General features: G+C 36.5%; 1 protein-coding gene across 51 annotated transcripts in view; it reads left to right on the plus strand.

Moving 5' to 3' along the window:
* The window catches only part of plce1 (phospholipase C, epsilon 1), a 159,939-nt gene that overhangs the window by 91,345 nt on the left and 43,321 nt on the right, over nucleotides 1–25,273 (plus strand). For 26 of the 51 annotated variants that reach the window (XR_012387665.1, XR_012387660.1, XR_012387666.1 and 23 more), the window contains 6 exon segments: nucleotides 468–784; nucleotides 11,961–12,106; nucleotides 13,478–13,736; nucleotides 14,086–14,294; nucleotides 17,762–17,788; nucleotides 21,208–21,880. Coding sequence is in view for 35 of the 51 variants with exons in the window: in XM_021480151.2 (XP_021335826.1) it covers nucleotides 468–784; nucleotides 11,961–12,106; nucleotides 13,478–13,736; nucleotides 14,086–14,294; nucleotides 17,762–17,788; nucleotides 21,208–21,880 (1,631 nt within the window). In the remaining 16 variants the exon portion in view is untranslated. 51 annotated transcript variants of the gene reach the window in all.

Raw genomic sequence — 25,273 nt, forward strand, 5'->3', positions numbered from 1 at the left:
AAAGGATGACTGACCCACAGCGGTTCTGCATCTGCGGATTCTACAAATCCCACTTACTGCCCCTCTAGTCTTCACCCGATCACTGCTGAATTTATGTACCAACTCACAGACTACTTTTGGGGCCAGACCATGTATACACTTAAACATGGTTTTTAAAAAGAAAACCTTCAAACAACCGTCAAAACTTAACAAACAATAACTTTGGGCTTCCCTGTGTATAAAATAATCAAATAGTTTTGGAGCATTTTCATGCACATTTTTTTTTACAGATGTGTACATATATGTTACATTATATAAACAAATGTGTTCATGTGCTTTAACATTTGAAGCTCATACTGCAGTGCTATTTTGAGAAACATGTCAGAAAATAAGGATCTAGTTTGGTTATTGTGGGTTGTTACCGGGACATTTGTATTTACAGGTAATATTCTTCTAATAAAGGTAAACTTCTACAATTTCTCTTTCAGAACGGCAGCTGTGCAGCTCCATGGCCAACTCCAGCATCCTGCCATCTGCTGTGACGGGGATCAGTAAGGAACTAGCTGACCTGCGCCACCTCATCCAGTTTCCAGAGGAAATCGCCACCATCCTGACAGAACAGGAGCAGCAGCTATACCGCCGCGTCTTCCCCCTCGACTACCTCAGCTTTCTCACCCGAGACCTGGGCAGCCCAGAGTGCCACAAACGCCACCCGCATCTAAAAGCTTCCCTGTCAGCCCCCATCATGCCCACTCAGAATGACAACCACAACACTGTTGAAGACCTCGTCACAAGATTCAATGAGGTAAGAGGCATGGGCCAGTATAATATTCTGACATTATGATAACCTTGGATAAAAAATATCCTGTTTTCACAGCACCGCTTCTCTAAAATCTATATTCTTTGTAAATGTCATGGTAAAAAAACTACTTTCCCCCCCCTTTCAACACAATGCATTTTATTTTAAGAAACATTTAAAATATTTTGGTTCTGATCACACTGTGGTCTTAGAGTCATGGATCAGACCATTTTTTCAAATCAACAAAAAAGGAGGAAACTAATTTTCTTTGGTTTCCATGTATACATAAATATTAATGCAAAAAGCATTGGGTTTTAACAAACAGAACTTAGAACCTGTAATTTGAATAAAAATAAAAATCAAGAAAGAAGAAATATAGAAATATGAGGAAAAAAGGAAAATATTAAAAATGAAAAATGATCTTGCTACTGTTGCTGATAATGCTAAATGTGTAAATCATACATCTTGTACAACAGATCAGATTTATTTTCAATTAATGATTCACTTATTCACTCATAAAACGTCATGTTTCATTATGGGTGGATCATTTTTGAAATCTATTCAGTGACATCATTTTGATAGTTGTTTATCGCCACCCATTGGTTACTTAATGTAATTGCTACAACATTCAGCAGCGTTAAGTTGCATTAAACTGTGATTTTAATCTTTAAAATAAACATTAGTGTATATATCTAAACTGTAAACTGTTCTCCCAGTAATTCTGTGTTGTTTAATTGTTTGTAATTAACTGAAAAAGTCTCTCTATCAAATGCAGATTTGAATGCAGCACATCGAAAGATTAATAAACCTATCCAAATCAATATAATTTATCGTTCATCGTTCATGATCACAATCTTTAAATGTGTAATTGTGCAGCTTTACAATGAATGCATTAATGCAGGCTAAACAAACAGTGACAGAAAACACCTTAATAGACTAAGAAAGCATTTGGGTCCCACCTCAGCTTTTTCCATCATCATTATATTTTACTAGTTTATTTTAATCTAAAATTATATTTTAATGCAGGAGGTGATCTCTCTGCAATTGTTATAAATGTTGGACAAACCTACAAGTAAAAACAAAAGTTATTAATCCGCGGGTCACATGCATTCCGAACTGTGGGTTGTGATCCGTATGGATCATGGATCAACCAAGTCCCATTACACCCGTAATATCAGGCTAAATAATTTAAATAAATCATTGCGCCACCGTGCAGCCCGGCATCTTCAATAATTTTAAAAACAGATTTCTTTGCAACTTAAAAAAAGGCATCTTTGGATATAAAGTAAGCTGTAGTGTTTGTGCATAAGCTATTTGTTTTTTCTGATGTTTCCTGAATCCTGGACTGGCCAGTAGCTTTAATGTGAAGAGTCCTTTACTGATGGAGATATTGTTGCCCTAGAAAACTAAATAAAATAGCAAAAAAACAAAACTTACATATTCCTTAGGATTTTTCCTAACCATTGAAACCGGTCTCATGCCTATTCAGCAATACAGCAGATTCATACCAAAGCAAACAGAAGGGAGGCAGAAAGATTTAGTTGCCCGCTGAAGGACATTTGTCATTGTTGCAGGAAGGCTTATAGTTGTCACCACAAGTGTCTTTTCCATCACCTGTTTTACTTGGATCTCTTCTCTTTCACAGTGTGTTCTGTACTTATCCAAACAGGGGTGACTTTATAGCAGGCGTCTTAAATATTTAATGCTAAGAGCGCCAGAGGAAAACTGAGTTTTGAAGTGGGCTTTGGAGAAAGTGGAGTGATGTCATTTTTAAGGTGCACGCTTGCCTTTAAAATCAGCTGGCTTTGATTTCGAGGATCAAAAATGGACCTAAGATGGATCTTTGACATATTTGGCTGAACTCTACAAGTATTAAGATGTGAAAACGTCACATTTCAAAGCTGGTTATGTTTCGTGTGAGAGCACAAATTAATAGGGGTTATGTCTGCAAATAACACGTGAAATAAAGGTTTGCAGATGCTTTCAGTCAATGCTAGTTATGTAAGACTCACATCTAAGGAAAGTGACCTTCACATTTTGGCAGCTTTGAAATCAGCTCTGAGGAGTCGTCTTTCATCGCTGAATGCAGATCCCTGAAAGAGCCCTATTCAAGTGTGCTTAACCTTCAGTCTCCCAGTTGATTAGAAGAAATGTTGCTGGTTAAAGGGAGTTCACTAGTTCACAGGCATCGATGAGAAGTGATGTAATACCACAGCGTAAAGTGAATGGATCACATAAGACTTACAGCATTAATCCTAATGTCCTTTGTGGACACTCAAAGATCTTTTCTTTTAGATGGATTTGATTTGATCTTCCTGTGGACTCATGCAATGTCTTATTATTTTGGTTACATTGTAATCAAAGTTCAATGTTTAGGACTGTCGCCTCACAGCTAGAAGGTTGCTGGTTCGAGTCCCAGCTGGGCTAGTTGTTATTTCTGTGTGGAGTTTGCATGTTCTCCCCTTGTTGGCGTGGCATTTCCTCCGGGGTGCTCCAGCCCCCCATCCCCCCCCCAAAGCCACCCCCCACCCCCTTCCCCCGTCCATACACATGCACTACAGGTGAATTGAATAAACTAAATTGGCTGTAGTGTATGAGTGTGTGTAAATGAGTGTGTATGGGTGTTTCCCAGTATTGGGTTGTGGATGGAAGGGCATCCGCTGCGTAAAACATCTGCTGGAATAGTTGGCGGTTCATTCTGCTGTGGTGACCCCTGTTTTTTGACCGTTTGTTGACCTTGGTTGTAACCTACATAATGCAACCCTTGTGTTCTGCTGTCTTTGTTGTGGTCAGTTGTTTGTGGTTTTTGCACACACTCTTGACCGGCGGGTCCTTTGAAGGGCCGTCCAGGGTGCAGTGTCTCTTATGTAAGCTTTTAATGTGTCAGGAGTGCTGTCCGTGCTCTGCTGGCCGGTAACTCAAGAGCAGCAGTCTGTCCGCTGGAATGCTGGCAGAATGACACGAGCTCCAATGTACTGGTCCCCTCGTATTAAGCCTTCCTGACCATCCGGGCCCCGGCCGAACTGTTTATGTAACTGACTGGCTTTCTGCGAGGTGTTTTTAGCTGCAACACACCATCGCGTAAATATTTGCGCTCAAACTGATTGCTGTTATGAGTGCTGCGGAGAGGAGACAGTCGGGTTTTGTGACTTTTTGTTTAAAGAAAACGTGAGTGGTGATGGAGCGTGCAAAGTCTTGCCAAAACATGGCTGTGGTGTGCTCTGGATGGTCTGCCAGGACGTCGCTATGCAGTTGCTAATGTGTTGTGAGGGGTCCATGTGGCATGTGATGTAGGATTGTGTGCTTTTATTTCTGTTCTCTATAGAGCTGCACGATTCTGGCTAAAATGTGAATCACAATGTTTTTTTTTGCATAAAATCAAGATCACGATAAAATAAAGGTTAATATGAGTAGGCCATTTTATTTATAATTCTAAAACATTTGGTAAAACAAAACTAATAATTTTAGGCTTGTGTGTTGGTTAAAATGCTCAATGTTGTATAGACTTAAAATGGTGGTCTTAAACAGACTTTCAATATGTCCTGTTTGTTAATTCACAGTAAAGTGATGGTGTCAGAGTACAACTACTCCTAATTCTGAAGTTGAATTGTTATGTTTGAGACTTATGCTCGTCTTTTGTCATTGATAACATTATTAGACTGGGCGAAGCAGTGGCGCAGTAGGTAGTGCTGTCGCCTCACAGCTAGAAGGTTGCTGGGTCGCTGGTTCGAGCCTCGGCTCAGTTGGCGCTTCTGTGTGGAGTTTGCATGTTCTCCCTGCGTTTGCGTGGGTTTCCTCTGGGTGCTCCGGTTTCCCCCACAGTCCAAAGACATGCGGTACAGGTGAATTGGGTAGACTTTTATTCATCAATGTAAAAGCTAATTAAGCAAGATAAAAAGTAACCCGCGTTACATTTTTTAAAAATGTTTAATCTTAAAAAAAACTCTTCAATGTTTGAGAAGACTTGGGGTAAATTTATTGAATACATGAATAACTTGGATGTTACATTGACTGAAAATACGGATGGAAAAGTATGACACTTCATACTTTAATCCTGTATTTGTCATTATTGTTTGTTTATTGTTTATTTCCTCTTAATTTACACATCAGCTCGATGTCTCAAGTATGTCTGTTTAAGTGTTCTGTCTTGTGAGGGTGGGAAAGGGGTGGAGGGTGGTTAGAAAAGAATGTTTACATGTATACTGAAATGACTCTAAATTATTGATGTGAAAATAATAAAAAATATATTGATTTAAAAAAAAAGTAACTCAAATAATAATACTTACTTTTAAAAGCAATGTGTTACTTGTTACTTTAGAAAAGTAATATTATTACATAACGCACGTTACTTATAACGCGTTACCCCCAACACTATGACTTTTGCATTTGGTAGACTGCTAATTAGCTGCTTATTAATGGTTATTAAGGTAGTATATTCACAATATTTACTTTTTAACGCTACTAAACCGCCAATATCTTATTAGTAGGCAGATGTTAAGCCACTAGTTAATAGTAAGAATTGCTACTTAAACTATCAGTTCAAGAATGAATCACTGAATCAACTGATTTGTTCAAAAAAGATTCGGTAACACTAGTTTATGTACCGAATCTTACTATTAACTAGTGGCTGCTTCATTTTAACAACTTCCTTTCTAATTTAATCAACTGTTTTGAACAAATCACTTGAATTAAATCAAGACAGGGACTTGCCATTATCTATTGTCAGTTTCACTTGTCAAATCTTTTCAAGACGAGGCAAAACCAGCCTAGGTACCAAGACAAATCCACTTAGCAAAATGAAGTTTAATCTTTAGCTGCTTTTCCACTATCGTGCCAAACCGTTCTAAGAACACTTCGGTACGGTTACGGTTGTTTCTCCACTTGAGCCTGGAACGGCGCGGCACGATTACAAACCGTTCTCGGCCCGGAATTCTCGGCACGGTTAGACAACCGTGCTGAACTGTGCTGACAGATTCTGTGTGTTGACGTCGCGACTCGGTTGCTAAGCTACCACAGCTGGCTCAGCAGAAGCGCGCTAGTCATCAGACATCCTCAATAAACTACAGTGCATTTAATATAAAATAATGATCCAGGTCTAAACGATACAGTTTGAAAAGGGTTTTAAAACCATAGAGCATCCCTGGCAGAGAAGTGAATAACTCATCACATTCTAACGAAGATATTTTATTCATTAAAGTTATTATTTTATTGACTTGAATACAGACCTACTTCGCCTGCTGAATGTGAGTTTATTGCACGCAGCGCTGTATTCCACAGCACAAAACTCGCTCTGATTCGGGAGAGACATGCCAACGACTTGCGCTGCTGACTTTTTTTCCTGCTGCGCATCGAATAAAGCGAATAAAATCACGCTGTGCATCGTCGATGTCCAAATTCCACAACAACATCACTATATCCATGGAACACGAACTTGCAGACTCTTTTAACAACGAGGAAATAATTGCACTTTTTAATTCAAAGCCAGGACAGCTTGTTAATACCGGCGAGACCACCTGAAGGACGGCGTGTTCGTGTTGTAATGTCGGCCGTCCAAAAGACTTTGCTTGAAAGCTTTACGGAGCGGCACTGTAACTGTCCAAGGTACTGTTGTATGATTTATATTATAGCATATGCACTAATAAACAAGTCAAAAGAATGAATGAATTAAATAAATATGGATTCTTAAATGTCAGTATTGCTTTTACTCAAAAAATATCAATACGTTTTGACAAATGTTTTATAAAAACAAAATGAGCAATTTTCATCATTTCAGCTATAGGCAATTATATGATTCAGTTATACATAAGTTATATGACATTTATGAGGCATGTAACATGTTTCTGTGTTTTTTTTTTTGTGGTGATCTTTAATATAGCTACGCAAATATTTTCTAAAACGTCTAGCAATATTTCGCCTACAGCTTGTTAGTTAATAATGAACACAAAAATAATTATAAAAATAAAAATAAAATGATCAAAATAAAAAGATAATAAAGCAGCATTTTAGTGCTTTATATGCTTTAAATCCTGCAATATATGTGTTGTTTCATATTCGTTTTTTTTCACTTGCTGCATTCGTTATTTAATGTTTGAACAGTAAAACAAATAACAGCCATCGCTTAAATGGTTTCATTTTACTATCAAAATGTAGTATATTTTATATCATTATCAACTTTTGATATAAATACGCAGTGTAATTTAATTAATTGTTAAAAATGAAATAATTTATGTGCTGTGTTTTTATTAGTGAAAGTGCCCGCTCACCTTTGACAAGGCCTGTCCAAAATGATATTTTTGCCACTATAATGCAAATGCACTATTATTGTTGTCTTATCATTGTTTTTTTTCTGTTATGTTCAGAGATTTTAAATATTATTTATTTCCCCTCCAATTATTTTTAATCATCACGTTACATTTTGGTAATTTTCCCTCCAAATAAAATTTAGCCAGAGCTGCGCAACATATAAATAAATAAGGGTGCACATTTAGCACCCCTATTTGATAGAGCGGCATAACAGTGTTTAGTCACATGCTTTTGCTTTTATGAAAAATAAATAAATAAATAGTTTCGGCTCTTATTTAACTTTAATTGAACAAAGGGAGCCGTTTACATTGCGTTACCAAGGCAACTACTGATGCGTTTTGTGTAATGTTTTAAAGAGCTTTGTCGCAGCACGACAGTGGAAAATGAAACCGTATCCGTGCTGTCTGGCCCGGTTTGGCACGGAATGGAACAGTTCTGTTTAAAGAACGATTCAGCACGATAGTGGAAAAGCGGCTATTGTTATTGAAACAAATCCCAACTACATTGAGATGTTATTCTTTTGTCATTCTTTTTGCACACCCCTAACTAACACATTGATTTTTGTAGGGCTGCAACAACGAATCGATTAAATCGATAAAAATCGATTACTAAAAGTGTTGGCGTGACAAACATAATGCGTTGCCATGGAAACATTAAGGTTAAATGTTCTAACAAAACGGACTCCCGGGCCAGAAAAACTCACCAGTGAAAGGGTTAAAAACAGCAGTAAAGCAGCGGTGGTAGAGTTACTTTGCATTGCAAGACTAAAGACACATTTTTATTCACTCGCTTTTTTGGATCATTAATTTTTCCATCTGTTGTCATGTATAGCTGCACTGCAGAAAGCCTTTCTTTCTTAGTCATTTTGTCTCGTTTCCAGTTCAAACATCTACAAACCTTCCATCAAGACCAGACAAGAAAAATGGCATGAGAAAATGAAGTGATGCTGAAAACTTCTGTTTGAGATTATATCTTATTAAGATCATTTTTGTACCCCATTGGCAAATTATTTAGCTTGTTTTAAGCAAACGATCCCTTAATTTGAGATTAAGTCATTTCTTATGCTGTTTCATGTGTCTAGTATTTATCCTCATTTAAAAACATTTAGACACTTGGATTGAAAACAGGACAAAACTAGTTAGTTTTTATTTTATTATTATTATCATCATCACCATCATCATCATCATCATTATTATTATTATTATTATTATTATTATTATTATTATTATTATAACAGCTCAGGGATTAGCTTTTTTGAATAAAGGGTTGAAAATGACTGCTTTTCTAGTTTTTTTAATCCGATTAATCGAAAAAATATTCGACAGATTAATCGATTATTAAAATAATCATTAGTTGCAGCCCTAGATTTTTGTTTCTTAAATTTTCTTGTTTTACAGAAAAAGTCATTTATTCACCACCATGTTGTTCCAAAACTCAGCAAGAAGTTATACGAACAAAATGAAGTCTGTGTTATGGCCAGCATCAATAATATACTGTACAGTATACAGTTTTTAATGTGTCCCACACAAACTCATTCTATGACTTCAGACTTGGCTTATAACCCCACAGATGTGTGGATTACAGTCATCATTCACCCGCATTACAGAAATGTTGTACGGAAATCTGGTAATGCATGTTTTGGAGCAAAATGTGTGTTAGTAAATGCATAAAAAATGTGTGCATGAACTATTTCTTCAGCTATGAGCAGGTGTATATAGTCTAAACCCAATCAGAGACTCTTGTTATCTGTGTTAGTGTTATGGGGTCCAGTCGGCTCGAGTCTATACTTGCGCAGTCAAATCTTCATTTTTCTTGGAAATGTAAATTAACTCATGTTTGAACTCTAGATAAACGTTTAAAGCAAGAGATTTGTGCTGCACGGTTTGCAGTGTTTCTTTCAAATATACGTGATGTGATGATTATACAACAAGGTAAGGGGATCAGTATTTTATTATTAAAATTCACATTTGTTTGTATAGCGTTCTTCATGATACATTTTTCAATGTTGCTTTGCAGATAGAAAGCAAGATTCTACTTTACAACTCAAGTTGTAATCAGTGGGTACTTTGACAAAGTAATGTCCATGTTGCAGAAATTCTGATACAGTATAATACAGTCATACCGGCAATGGTGGTATTCATTCAAGATGAAAATGATTAAAGCCATGATTACATTTTGTGGTCTAGATACAATGTAAGAGAAATTTGAAGTTTTATGAATTGATTTGTTTGATATCACTGGTGTTTTCAGAAGATGCATGATCCAAACTAGAGCTGGCATAATCTCTAATTACCACGGTATGTTAAGCCTAAGGTAGAAACAGAAAGCAGATGCAGAAAAATTAGCTTAGCTGCTCTTCTTAACATTTTAAACATTAGATATTGTGGCTTTTTATTCTTCATTTATGTTAAAGGGATTGTTTACCCAAAAATGAAAATAATGTCTTTCTTCAGTAAGACATAAAAGAAGATTTGTAGCTGAGTCCATGATTATTGGTGATCCTTATTCAGGTATGTGCCATAACATTTAAAATAGGAAATGTCCATTTTTTTTTTCAATTATTTGTTTCAAAAAGTGAAGCTTGTGTGTTACAATAGTTCACTACACACAGAGTGAAATATTTCAAGCCTTTGTTTGATTCAGTTTTAATGATTATGAATTAAAGATTAAAAAACTCAAATCCAGCATTTTACAAAATTAGAATATTTCATGTGACCAATTAAAAAAAATTGATCTTAAACACATGTTTGCCTTCTGAAAAATGTGTTAATGTACTGTATTACGTCCTTAGTACTTTGTTGGGCCTTAATTACAGCTAATTACTCTAATTACAGCATCAAGGCAGCATGGCATGGAAGTGATGAGCCTTTGACACATTTGAGGTGTTATGGTAGCCGAAGTTACTGTGATATCTGCCTTCAGCTTGTCTGCATTTCGGGGTCTCTGTTCCCTCGTCTTTCTCTTGACAATAGCCTATAGATTTTCAATGGGGTCAGAGTCAGGTGAGTTTCCTGGCTAGAACAGGGATACCATGGTGCTTAAACTGTGTGCAAGTCCCAAGTCCTGCTGGAAAATAAAATCATCATCTCTTAAAGCTTGTCCGCAACACAAGCATGAAGTGCTCTAAAACGTCCTGGTATAGAGCTGTGTTGACTGTGGATTTGATAAAAGACAATGGAGATACACCAGCATGTCTCCAAATCACCACTGACTGTGGAAAATTCACACTGGACTTTAAACAGCTTGACTTCAGACTTTGGGATGTTGATTTCCAAATGCACAAAATTTGCTTTCATCTGATAAGAGGACTTGAGACCACTGGGCAACAGACCAGTACTTTTTCTCTTTAGCCCAGCACAGACACTTCTAACATCACTTTTGGTTCAGTAGTGGCTTGAGTCTTGACTTATTAAATTTTACAGCTGTAGCCCATGACATGCAGATGTATGTATGTGGTGGTTCTTGATGCTCTGACACCAGCCTCAGTCACCTTTGCTTGACAATCCTCTCAAGGATGCGGTTGTATTTGTGCACCTTTTCCAGCCCCATTTTCCCTTCCTCTATTAATATACTTGGATACTGCACACTGTGAGCATCCAGCTTCTTTTGGAGTTGCCTTTTGAGACTTTTCCTCCTTATGGAAGGTGCCAATGATGGTCTTATGCACAACCGTCAAGTCAGAAGTCTCCCCCATGATTCTGAAGCCTACTAGGCCAAACTGAGACCATTTCGAGGCTTTGCATTAATTAGCAGACTACAATAGGAGCCTACAATGTTTAACTTTGTCATGATATTCTAATATTGTGATATTTGAGTTTTTTTATTATCTTTAATCCATAATCATTCAAACTGAATCAAGTAAAGGCTTGATATATTTCACTTTGTGTGTAGTGAAATAATATAACACACAAGTTTTACTTTTTGAAACAAATTATTGAAATAAATGGACATTCTTTCGATATTACATTTTTTTGGCACATACCTGTAATTGCAGTAAATGGTGACAGGTTTTTTTTTAGATTAAAAGAAAACATCAGTGTGCACACATCTAGGAAAATCTTAAAGGTAGCTGCTTGGTCAAGGCAAACACAATAAAAAAAGTAAAAAAAAAAATAATAAAAAATTAGCACACTTCCACTTTAGCTCTTAAAGGAGATTTAAAATTTAATTGGACAATGTTTACAACTAACAAGGTCGTCATCAGGTTTTTTAGATTAAAAATAAACACATACAAACAAGTCCAAAACAATAGCCATGGCTCCTGATGACACACTGGTGTCTTGTGAAATGAAGCGATCAGTCTTTTAGACCATTTTGAGGGATGTAAACAAAAACAATGGTCCCAACGTATTTCCTGTTTTACATTTTTAATTTCTATAGCTTCCGAGAATCCAAAAAAGAGCCACATATTGATTAATAATCTTATGATAGCTGTTTTAATATTGTTATGATTAAATTGCTTCTTGTTACTGTTATGAAATAGTTTTACAACAAGCAGGAAACGATCATGGGCCAGTGACATGGCCACATTGAAATGGTCTAGAGCCTGGTCAAACAGTTCTTATTACATGTGCAAATGTGGTCTGATTGTAGTCCTGTTGCTTTTAATGACGAAAGCACAAGGGTATGCCCTCATCATCAAAAGATGAATTGAACTGAATTGAATATCAAATATAAATTTGCTTTAATGTTGCTGTAGAACATCACATTATGCATCATGTGAACGCTTGGTTAAAGAGACATATCTGTGTTATAGATTTAAATATTTTCAAGATGTTTTTTCCAGAGCTTTGGGGTTTAGTGTTTTATTTTACACTCATTGTTCTGTCAAGAGGGCGTTGTTATAAAGTGTGTGTGTGTGTGTGTGCTGTGTGTTTAGGTGAGCTCATGGGTGACCTGGCTTATCCTGACGGCGGGCTCCATGGAGGAGAAGAGGGAGGTTTTCTCGTACCTCGTCCATGTGGCCAAGTGCTCGTGGAACATGGGCAACTACAACGCGGTCATGGAGTTCTTGGCAGGCCTCAGGTATGGCTGGATGCCTCGAAGGGCCTGCTTAGAAAAGAAATAACCCTGTAAGAATAAATAGCGCTGTCTGTTTGGACTGCACAATGCTTAACAAATTAAGGAACATTCTTGAGTCACTGATCTGTCTTTGACAGCACGTTTGTCATGTTTCTAATGTCACTACTTAGTGTAATATATATATTTTTTGTTGAATAGATATCTATTACATATCTATTACATTGTACAAAGATTTTTATCTAGCTTTTTGTACCAATTACTACTTATAAAAGTGGTATTAAAGATATAACTATTTAATAATATAATAATTATATATATATATATATATATATATATATATATATATATATATATATATATATATATATATATATATATATATATATATATATATATATATATATATAATTTGAGTTTGTGGTAGTTCCCCCCCAAATGTGTTGGTATGAAAAGAGAAAATATGGAGTGGTATGATTTATAAAGAATTTACAAAGATTAGGGATGCAATGACTATAGATTTTGTTTGTACAATTATAGTCTGAGGAATAATCCCAGTTTAATGGTTATCTTGATTATTATGCATTCATTAACTTCTCTAGTTTAGAAAATAATAAAGAAACAATATTATCATATGAAAACTTCTCATGTTTTAAAGTATTATTCATTGCTGCTCAGTAACCAAATAATGCAGCACATAATAATAATAATAATAATAATAATAATATTAAATATAATAATAATGAAACAATAGTCATTTCTCTTTGGACAAAAAAATAAGATATATAGCTTAAAGGGGCTAATAATATTGACCGTAAAATAGTTTTTAAAAAATTAAAAACTGCTTTTATTCTAGCTGAAATAAAACAAATAAGACTTGCTCCAGAAGAAACAATATTATCAGACATACTGTGAAAATGTCCTTGCTCTGTTAAACATCATTTGGGAAATATTTAAAAGAAATAAAATTTCCAAAGGGGGCTAATAATAAAGTTCTGACTTCAACTGTATATTTAAAGAAAATCATGACAAATGTTTCTGTCTATAGTTCCAGAACTGCTTGTAAATCTAAAACAGCTCATACTTAAACCAATCTGCTAAACCAACAGGCTTTGGAATATGCTACTTTACTAAGTAATAGTGTTGCTAAACCTTAAGGGTCTGCAGGAACCCTGATCTTCATAACACTGTTTTTCGTTCAAACGCCAATAATAAGATCTTTTATAAGAGTTTTGAAACTGTTGTTTGATGGCACAACTATATGTGAAAGGATCAAAGGAAATTAGATGTTTTATGACCATTTAAAGAGATCTTGAGGAATATACAGTGCCCAGAATTACTTCTCTGATGTTTTGCTCACCACTTATTTCTCCCCAGGTCCCGCAAAGTGCTGAAGATGTGGCAGTTTATGGATCAGGCAGATATTGAGACCATGCGAGGTCTAAAGGATGCCATGGCCCAGCACGAATCATCATCTGAGTACAAGAAAGTCGTCAGCCGTGCCCTCAATATCCCAGGATGCAAAGTGGTGCCTTTCTGTGGCGTGTTCCTCAAGGAGCTGAGTGAGGCTCTGGATGGCGCGGCCAGCATTATTGGACTGCGTCCGTCTTTTGATTCTCAAGAAGATCCTGTTGAGGTGAGGCACTTCTATGAAGTGATTATGGCTAATGCAGGAAATTATATCACCACAGACGAATTTAATCGCCTTTTACAGTTACAATAATAATCTTAAGACCATTTTGGCTAGCTGGAGCAATTACATTTTCATCAAACATTTAATAAGCCTGCTGAATTGCTTCCTGGTTTTACAAATAAAACACTCATTAGAGTGATTTAGCAGAGGAAAAGACATTTTGTCACTGCGGTGACTGATAAATCACCCATGAAAGCTTTTAAAGCCCACACATCTACTTGCACTGTCTATAACTGTGGTGGTTTTCTTTTGTGTGGAATCTCTGTGGCGAACTGCTCTTTACCTTGCATAGTTTGTCACGGACTACAACGGCCAGCAGCACTTTCTGCAGAGGCTTGGAAGTGATGGACTTCACAGCTCAGATAAAGAGGCGACCGTCAGTAACATACTGCAGACCATCCGCAGCTGCAACCGAAGCCTGGAGGCTGAGGAGCCTGAGGAGAGGGCACGAGAGATCACCGTTTGCCCCAAAAATTCCTTTAAAGACAAGAGCAGAAACCAGTGAGTTAATTCAGTTCAATTCAAGTTTATTTTATAGCGCTTTTCACTATAAATATTGTTTCAAAGCAGCTTTATAAAAAGTGTACACATTACATTGCATTACAGTCAGATTTCAATATTAGTTACTAAAAACTTGTAACTAATAGCTTTTTAACAGTTATTATATATAAACATAGTTAACCTTTAGTTATTGTATATAGCATAGCTGATGTCCATGTATACATGTTCGATGAAATGACTTAAGAGCACAATCCCAATTATGTTTTATACCCCCATGCCTACAGTTTGTGAAGTGTGAAGGTGTAGGGATGAAAATATTTCTCTAAAAAAAGGAGACACTACTTCTACACATGCACACATTATCGTATGTCATCACTAGCTCATACATCACACAATATGTCATCTGCACTTAGTAATTCCAGAGGGTGAAACAAATTCATCACTGGCAAAGCGAATGCTGATAATTTTTCAGCGCAAATGTGATATATTAGCCCCCCTTTGAATTTGTTTCTTTTTTAAATATTTTCCAAATGATGTTTTGCAGAGCAGATTTTTCGCAGTATGTGTGATAATATTTTTTCTTCTGGAGAAAGGCTTCCTTGTTTTATTTCGGCTAGAAAAAAAGCAGTTTTTAAATTTTTAACACCATTTTAAGGTCAAATTATCAGCCCCTTTAAGCTATTTTTTTCCTTTTCAATAGTCTACAAAACAAACCATTGTTATACAAAAACTTTACCCTATTAAAATAAAAAATTACCCTAACCTGCCTAGTTAACCTAATTATCCTAGTTAAGCCTTTAAATGTCACTTTTAGCTGTATAGAAGTGTCTAGAGGAATATCTAGTAACATATTATGCACTGTCATCATGACAAAGATAAAATAATTCAGTTATTAGACATGAGTTATTAAAACCATCATTTTTAGAAATGTGTTGAGAAAAAAATCTTCTCTCCGTTAAACAGAAATTGGGGAATAAAATAAACATGGGGGCTAATAACTCTGACTTCAAATGTGGGTATATATATATATATATATATATATATATATATATATATATATATATATATATATATATATATATATATATATATATATATATATATATATATATATATATATAAATATATCTAATTATAAAAAAATATATTTAATTATAAATAAATAAATAAATAAATAACTGTATTGTTGTTATTATACAATTATTATTCTAAATAAATATCAGAAATTAATCCTAAATGTAACTGGCAAACAATATAAAGAAGACACAACTGGAGTGATGCTAAATTAATTTAAGAAATCTTTTGCGTGAATATTCATTAGAATGAAAATCTATAGACAATTCTATACAAAAAAAAGATGTTTTATAGAATAATCTGTCGTGTGTTGTCTTAGACCCGACCAATGGCCGAGAATTAGGTTTTATAAGATTTACCTTCCTGACACATCATCTCACTTTTTGAGCAGCGCGGCTATTTTTTCGTCATGTATGTTCATAACCGGGACTTACACCGGGAGCAAAGCAGAACGTCAGCGTCAAGCAGGACTGGTGTTTCAGGCGCGTGGGTATGGTTTTTTCTGCGCAAATGCTACATTTCTGCGCAAATCTACATTTCTTTCACCATCGTTGGTTCAGTTGCACAAAGAGAATGACGTTTTTATTCCAGGATTATCACTCTTAATAAATACACTCGCATATAAACAGGCATGGACCAGTTTAAAATTCTGACTCTGATAACCTTGAATATAAGTATCACGGTTTCGCGGTTTGACAGTATTGTGCTCACTGCTCTAAAATATATTCTTTTTAAATGTCTGGGTGAAAACAAAAACTTTTTTCCCCTTTGAACAAAATATATATATTTTAAAAACACAGATGTCTTTACAATTTAAGCGGCATTTTTGGATATGTTTTCTGCTGGAGATACTGTTGTCCTAAAAATAATGTAAATAAAAAATCGTACAGATACGTACCTTAGGAAAGGTATTACAGAAAATTTTGGTGGCTTGACTTTTCCAAACCACGATATACCTTGAAAACGGTTACCATTCCATACCTACATATGAAGTAAATCAAATCTCAAAGCATTTACTGGGGCACTGGTGATTTTTACTGGGGCACATGTCTCAGTAAATGGGGTCTAGTGACGCCCCTGTGTTGTGCAATAATTTGCAGCCGTTATTATAAGGGACTATTGTGAATTAAGCAAGATCTTGACCGTAACACATTAACACAGTTATGAATGAAGTCAGATGCTTGTTTGTAGTAAAAATCATTAATAATGCTATTATCGCTCCTCGCTCGCTTTTGCAGCCATGTTACTGCTGTAGCCGGTGTATTCAGGAAAATTTCTCAAACCCCTTCGTTTACATCTGATTAATCTTTGTTCAAAGGCCTGTGTGGCACTTCCTCCTAGCCATGACCTCCAAGCAAAAGAGAACTTTGACACCCCTACCCCTTTATGTAAACGCACAAACCGAAGAGTAGTGGAAGAGCTAAGTGGTAGAATTGGAATTGGGCCAAGGTCAGACTCTGTTTGGAAGTATATGATGTGTTTAGTCTAATCCATATATGCTGAGGCATTCTCAGTTTGTTTTAACACTATTAAGAGCCTTTCTGCGTATATTTCAGGGTCCCTTATGTTTTTTACACTTATACAAACCTGTTAAGCACGGAGACCTGTTGTTACAATTGTGCAATTTTTTTGTTGTTTGATTTTGACTGTCACCTGAAATAAATAATGAAGTTTTTGAGAAATTACACCGTATCGTCTCACCAAAGTCGCTCACTTACTATCCATCTGCGCCATAGAGGAAATAATGGCAGATTCCTGTGGCATATATTTTATTCGGATGCAACCCTGCAGTAGAAAACCCCAAAATACTTTAAGGACATTTATGCATTTGACATTTATATCCAAAGTGAATTGCATTGCATTAAAGGTACACACTTTCTGAATTTCAAAACCTAAAGGATGCAGACAAAAAAAAGTTGTTCATTCCTTTTAGAGCCCTCTCTTTAGCTTAACTGAAGTATATTCCATGAAAAAACATTCATGTGCTCATGGCATAGAACATGTTGTTGTCATGAGATGGTTTAAGCATTATTTTAAAAATTGAAAGCAGAGTGGTTTTAGTTTGTTTGTCCTGCTGAAGAGGAAGGGGCTTGTATTAGTGGTTGAACTCTGACTGAGTTTAAACTTTCTGGACAATCTCATTGTAGATAACAGCCTTCTTGTCTTTTAAGACACTTCATCTTGAGCTGCCTAGGTTTGATATGCTTATTTTTTTCTCTTCCAGTCACAAGACTACTTGATAACACAAATGTAAAGTTGAGCTTGCTGTTTTTTTGCGTGCAGATCAACTCCTAGATTTCCCCCCAGCATGACACTTTAATTTCTCAAACTGCTACTTTCTGTTTGTTTCTTCTATTCAATTCTACCTTCTATCCTTAATGTCCACTCTGAAGGAAAGGACCTGGGACTGAACGAGTCCTGTAAGTTGCCAGAAAGATCTGTTTTAAAGCACTTAATGGATTGATTTTGAAGTGATAATGTTTGCATATAGGTGTGTTTGCTTTAATAAAATGCATGCAAATGATGCTCTGAGCTCTGACATTAACCTGACAAGAGACAACGTGTTTACATAAACCAACTAATCAGACTACCCATTTTTTAAATAAAGATTTTTTCCAGGATTCATTCTGAACACAAAAGCAGGCAGCCATTAGGAGGTATCAGATTTTTAAAAATCCTCTGCAGCCTCATCTTGCGGTTGAAGTAATTCTTACCTTTATTATTCTCACTTTTATATACTGCAATCTTGTCTGAGACCACAAATCAAGACGTATATCTTCACCAGGATACAGATTAAATGAGATTTGAATCACAACTCCTTTTAAACAGAGATAACACTTCCTGCTCAGTGCATGAAAATAGAGCAGTTCAACTCACAGCATTGTTTTAACAGCTCCTTAAAGGGAGCGTTCACACAAAAATCATTTGTTTGGCTGATAATTGACATCATTTACTCTTTTATTTCATTCACTCTTCATTTGCTCTAAACATATTAACGTTTCTTTGTTCTGTTGAACACAAAAGAAGATATTTATTTTGGGAAATAGTCATGGCTGACACTCATTGACTTCCATAGTAAACAACGATTACTTTGGAAGTCCAGTGCTTCCCACACATAGACTTGACTTGGGCGGGCCGCCCAGATATATTTGGTGACATTTATTTTTTATTATTATCATCCTTTTACACTTTTTTTTTGTATCCACCCAATAGCCAAACATCCCTGATTGATTAACTAGTTGAAAATGTCCTCTCTCCCTACACCTTTCCTACTTCTCGTTGTGTGTGCGAGGACTGTCAACACTTCCACAGATAATCTCACATGCTCTGCAGAGACCTACAAAGACGTGCCTTTTTGGGGCGTCTGTCCGGGGTTTCTAAATCTCCTAAAATATCTGGGATTCGGCTTTTGGTTTCACTTTCTAAGCCACTATCATTTTTGTTTTAAGCGTTATTTACTGATTTGGCTTCACAGCTGACAGCACATGCACAGCCGCAAGACAGAGAGAAACATTGTATAATTAACTTTTTGATCTAAACCACTCAGATAAACTTTTCTACTTACTCAGAGAGAACGAAATGACATCTAAACTGGCTGCAAAATATAAGTACACCGCTAGAAATGCTTATTTAACTCATTTGCCTTATTTAAAAACCAACACTTTTTATTCTAATAATTATCATACTTTTTAGAGATTTTTGTTCCATATGTTTTTATTTTTTTATGTCATTTATTTCTCATTTGCTGTATTTTTTCATTTGGCAATACATATTTTATGCTCATGTAACATGCTTTGGCAATACTTTACAAAATGTCAGCAGCAGATTTTGCCTGTCAGTGTGTCCACATGGCTCCTGAATAGAATAAAAATAAAACAAATAGCGGATTTCTGGAAAAAACTTTAACCCATTGAAAAGAAATCAGTGTATAACCAGGGCCGGATTAAGAACACATTGGGTTCTGGGGTTATAGCAAATCCAAAATGCAAATCCCCCTTTTTTTTACCTCACAAAAGTGTGTGTGTGTGTGTGTGTGTGTGTGTGTGTGTGTGTGCGTGTGTGTGTGCGTGTGCGTGTGCGTGTGCGTGTGCGTGTGCGTGTGCGCGTGTGTGTGTGTGTGTGTATATATATATATATATATATATATATAAAATGTTGTTGTTGTTATTGTTATTGTTATTTACTAATTAATACTATTTTCTAATTTTCCATCATTTGATTATTATATATTTTTCTATTTTATTAAAATAGGCCTGTAAGTACACAACATTAAGTAGTTGCATAATATGAACTTTTATTTCCAATACTTCCTAAATCAGTTTCTTTTTGATAAAAACTTTGAATTGGGGTTTACCTTTTAAAATGTTCTTTAGAACTTTAACTGACCATAAAGCCCTCATGATATAATATCTTTAATATCCATGCCTCTAATGTTTAAAATAGCTTATTGTGGTCTTTTGAGTTACAAAAGGCTAGCATCCTTATTCTACTTTGTTTATTTGATTTATTTATTGCATTAGATATATTGTCTAATGAAAGCCAGAGCCAATATTTTATTGCTCCATATTACTAATGTTATTTTCATAAAAGGGGCAAAGTAAACATGCATAAAAAGTTTTCTTGAGATAGATACTTCGCAACGATGGATGTCTTGATAACTGCTTGTCTAGGCTATTTGACTTGTTTGCGCACTGTCTCTGTTATATTGTGTGATAGAAGGATTGCTGCCGAGACATCGCTTTAGTTATAAGTCCATTCAGTATGATTCCGCTGATCCCAGCTTCTGTTGCTACATGTACAAGTATATCAATGATGAAGACTGTTTGAATTTAGTTTTTTGTTCTACAATGAGCTTGGTTTGCCTGCCTTTCACAGGAAGGTTCTCGCGGTAGTGCCTAAAAAGGGACTGCTGGGGAAATTGGGACATCTGATCCTTCTTATGGGTGACTAAAACAGGCCTATTCAATGTTCTGATTGGGCTACAGCCACTCCGAGCCCCAGTTTATTACCTGTACTCACTGATTTTGAACAGCAGCGAACCGAAAGGAATACTACTTCACATTATCGACGAGAGAAATCATAACCCCTAAGAGGCATTTCCCGCGTCACAACGCAAATTCATTCTTTAGCAAATAAAGGGCCCCCTTCTTCCGTGGGCCCTGGGGCTTCAGCCCCACCTAGCCCTTACGTTAATCCGGCCCTGTGTATGTATAAAAATATTGTTAAAAGTTTTTTTGTAGTTAACCATGTGTTGTGGTCGGCGCCGGTAGCCTAGTGGTACTGCGCGCTGACATATAGCACCAGTGTGCTCGTGGCGACCCGGGTTCGATTCCCGTCTCGAGGTCCTTTGCCGATCCTTTCCCTCTCTCTGCTCCCAGTGCTTTCCTGTCTGAATTCTCTACTGTCCTATCAAAATAAAGGTGAAAAACCCCTAAAAAAATAAATAAATAAACCATGTGTTGTGGGTAAAAGGTGCGTTTCAACTCTGCTAACACCGCAAGTATATTTCAAACCTGTGGAAAGCACTAAAGTCGATTGGTACCACCAACCAGCATTCTTCAAAATATCTTCCTTTGTGTTCAACAGAAGAAAGAAACTCCTAAAGGTTTAAAACCTCATGAGTGAGAATAAACGATGAGGTCATTTTCGATTTTGAGTGAAATATCTCTCTTACTCTTATGTGTTATAGACAGACAGTGCACTTTAATCTTGAATGCTTCTGCAAGACTAATACGCCATTACCTCTTCCAAGACTCTGAGAAGTTTCCCAGTCAGAGTTTTGTTTATTCAGTCTCCGATCCTTTATCTCTGCTTCACCTGCTTCATGTCATCTTTGTAGGTTTTCAATCGGCGACCTCTCAGACTCTGAAGGGGACCCACTTGAGACAGTTAAGGATGTTGTAGACCTCCAGACCACCGAAGATGTTCGCGGACCCTTTAGCCATGGGACTGAGCTCATTCCCTGGTACGTTCTGTCGCTTCAGCCGGATATCCATCAGTTCCTGCTCCAAGGAGCAACCGTCATCCACTACGACCCCGAGAGCCACCTCACCGCCCGCTGTCTTCTCCGTCTACAGCCCGATAACTGCTTCCTCACCTGGTGCAAACCCCACAGTAGCTGCAGCCTATATGGAAGAGCTAGAACCTTCATGGGACATCCAGCATCCCCAGACCACTTACACATCGGCCAACCTGTTCACTGCGGACTCTCTGACGGGCTCCTGGATCTTAATGTGGTGAAGGCTGTGTTTATGGGTCACCCTGGAGTGGACGTCAACTATGTCTGCCTGCAGCACAAACTGTGTAACATGAATCCTGGTGAAAATGGTGTCACGCTGCTATATGGACTTCACACCACAGACAACAGGCTCCTGCACTTTGTGGCCCCGAAACACACGGCTCGCATGCTGCACGAGGGCCTCCAGGAGCTGCTGAACTCTATTAGGAAGATCAGGAAATTCCCTGACCAGAGACTGCAATGGCTGAGAAAGCAATATGTTAGTTTGTACCAGGTATGTTCACACTTCACATCTGTTAATTTAACTGATGCATTTAATCCAAGTGAGAACAGGATATAAAACTTAGTATAGTACTAAAAATGTGTAATGCTATGATTTTTTTCATATTAACACTTTTTACCCCTTATCACTGTAAAGATGGCAAAAAATATTACAACAACCATCCTGCTGGTTTTACAGGAGCTTGCATATTTATTGGTTATGCTGGTCTAGAAATTTTGATGACATCAGCAGATTTTAAACTGGTATTTTAAACCACTTTAGGCCGCGTTTAGGTACAGAGTTGCACGGGTAATAGCCAATAATACGTTACATGGGTCAAAAAGACAGATATTTATTTTATGCCAAAAATCATTTGAATGTTAATTAAAGATCATGCTCCATGAAGACATTTTGTAAATTTGTAAATATATCAAAACTAGGTAACACTTACGCCTGTTTCACACCGCAAGCGTCAGCGGCGCGTGAGCAGAGCGTGAGCAGCGCGTGTGTTTTCGCCGTCCATGTTAACAGATTAGAGCTTTCATACCGCACGCAGCAGCAGCGCGTCAGAGCGAGGCGTGAGCGTTGCCGAAGCAGCAGTGCAGCGATAGTTTCGGCGCTGGGTCTATTTTTGACGCGCTGCTCACGCTTAATTAAAGTGACAGTGCATTGATAATGACCAAAACACATTGAATGACTGTGAAAAGTATAGCAGTTTTACCCAATAAATGTGTTAATAATGTCAAATGGTTTATATATAGTCATTCAAATGAACTTAAAACGATTAAACACGGCAACAAACATTTATTTAGGCCCGAACTACAAAACCAAATGTAAAACAATTTTACTATCAGTTTTGCTTAAGTTGCACACTAGTGTTGTAGGAGAGGGGAAATAGAATATTTACGGGATTTGTAGCCCATAGCGAAGTGTATTGTGGGTATTGTAGTTCGACACGCATGCTGGATGATGTGAGCTCGCTGTGTTCTGTGCAGCTGAGCAGAGCAAGAAAGTTTTAATCGGCTTTGTTTTATGTTCACTCGAGTTATTCCTACCGGGAGCTGTTTGCACTGTGAATCTGACAACACGAAAATAAGTAAAAGAATGGCATGCATTGGTTACTTTTGTCCGTCTCATCCTCTGCACGAGCATGAATTAATGAGCTGTTATTCTGCCGCTGGACATCACTGAAGCGGAGAAAGTAACACTAGTTTGATCATGTATAAATATCATTATAACTATATTGTATAAATATTATTATAACTAGGTCTACGGCAACTTGATAATCAAAAAACAAATGACATGATATCACAGGCGATTGTCCTCTGACTGTAGACACTTCTCATATAAGTTAGCTTGAGAAGCATACAGTACTATTTGATCTATAAAATTTGTAAAATAAACATTTGCAGGTTAAAGAAACAGCAAAGGAGGGGCCTTGGTGCAGATGAAAAGATTAAAAAGTGTATTTGTAAATAGAGAGACATGGGTAACTAGATAGAATAGACAGAGATAGGTTGATCTCTGCAGCAGCTGCCGAAGAGCTGCTCTGCTCACGCGCCGCTGACTCTTGCGGTGTGAAACAGCCGTTAGTTAATGCATTTACTAACATGAGCAAAGAGTAAACAATACATTTATTACAATATTTGTTCATGTTAGTTAACGCTGGTTAATGAAAATATAGAATAATGGTATAATGAGAGTAATGATAATAATAACGCATTAGTAAATGTTGAACTATTATAAATAAATGATGTATAAGTATTGCTCATTATTTGTTCATTGTTAGTAAATGCATTAACTAATGAAACCTTATTGTAAAGTGTTACCCAAAATTATTGAGCAATAGTAATGAGAATTGCTAAGCACTTCATTTAGGCAAACTTGAAAGTTGCTGAGAACTTTATTTTTAATATGGTGATGTACTTCCAACAGAAGCTGGTTATTGAGTGGGGTGCGGGGCTTTCTTTTTGCTCAATCTTACATAGCAATTTAATAGTCAGGAGGGATGTGGTTAATAATATTGCGACTAAAGCCATCAAACTGACGCCAGCATAAATCAAATAGTAAGACTTTGATTGAACATTACCAAAACAAACTTTTGTTGTGTGTTAGTGGATACATTTTTAAGAATAAATTGTTCACCTAAAGAATAAAAAAACGCATTAGCAAAATAAGCATTGTAAATTTTGCTTTCAAACAGACTTTAACCCTCAGATTTCCAGATTTTCAAATAGTTATCAGTCATTGTCCTACCATATTCATTCAGCTTTCATGTGATGTATAAATCTCAATTTCAAGATTTGTTTTTGAATTTTTTTTTTTTGTGGTCTAGGGTAACCTACATGTTGTCTTCTCCTCAGTGTAGAATCAAAGTTAACATTGGAGGTCTTTATAAAGTTCTCATCACACCAACATATTCCACTTTTCAATATTGTTGCTCTGCACTGTTTACTTGTAGCATAACTCTACTACTGTCATTTTTGATCAGATGATGCACAGTTTTCTTATTTGGAGGCTAACTTCCATCCATTGCTGTTGCCAGTTATTATTAAAGAGCCCCTATTATGCATTAAAAAAGGTCATATTTTAATTTTGGGGTATCCAACAACAGGCTGATAAGTATACAAGGTCAAAAAACACTTCCATTCTCTTATAATATGCATTTATTTTTACCTAATTTTCCCAGTCACTCTTAAATGATTTGTTCAGTGATTCATTTGTTTCTAAACCCCTCCTTAGCACTATACTAATCTGCGCTGATTTGTATGATGACAGAGTCTGTTGTGATTGGTTGACTGCGTTCAGCATGAGACAGAGAGAAACGCCCACCACAGCTTATCAACAGTTGTAGTAGCTAGAGTGCAGAGTATATGTGTGAGCCCAATGCAGTTTAACACCAGCATATTGCTCTATTCGTAACCATAAGTAAAAACAAGGATACACATTCAGTATTAATCCACACAACGGCAAAAGCTGAACTACTTTTAAACGTCGCACAGGTTGGAACAGCTGACGTTGGCCATAGCAATGACAAAACTCAACGATCGCAAGCTTACAAACGCATTTAAATCTGTAAAGAGAGCGGCATGTCTCGTTTTTAACGTGTGAGAGTTAAATAATTAACCAGATACTGTACAAGCAAGTACATTACATTACACGTAACCAAACACAATTAAATACATATTTAGCAAGCTAGAGAAAAGGAGGCAACCATTTTAATTGCACTTACTTACACTTGTGAATTAGAGGAAGAAACTGGTCCATGAACTGTGTACTGTAAAGTTCCTGTCAAGCTCAGACAAAGTCCCATACATCAATAGTCCTTTTTTTGATCCTTCCTTTAACAAGTGGCCGATGAATTTCCCATTGCAGAGTAGATTATTATATATTTAACACCAGAAC

This window comes from Danio rerio, chromosome 12, assembly GCF_049306965.1.
Source record: "Danio rerio strain Tuebingen ecotype United States chromosome 12, GRCz12tu, whole genome shotgun sequence".
NCBI classification, from domain to species: domain Eukaryota; kingdom Metazoa; phylum Chordata; class Actinopteri; order Cypriniformes; family Danionidae; genus Danio; species Danio rerio.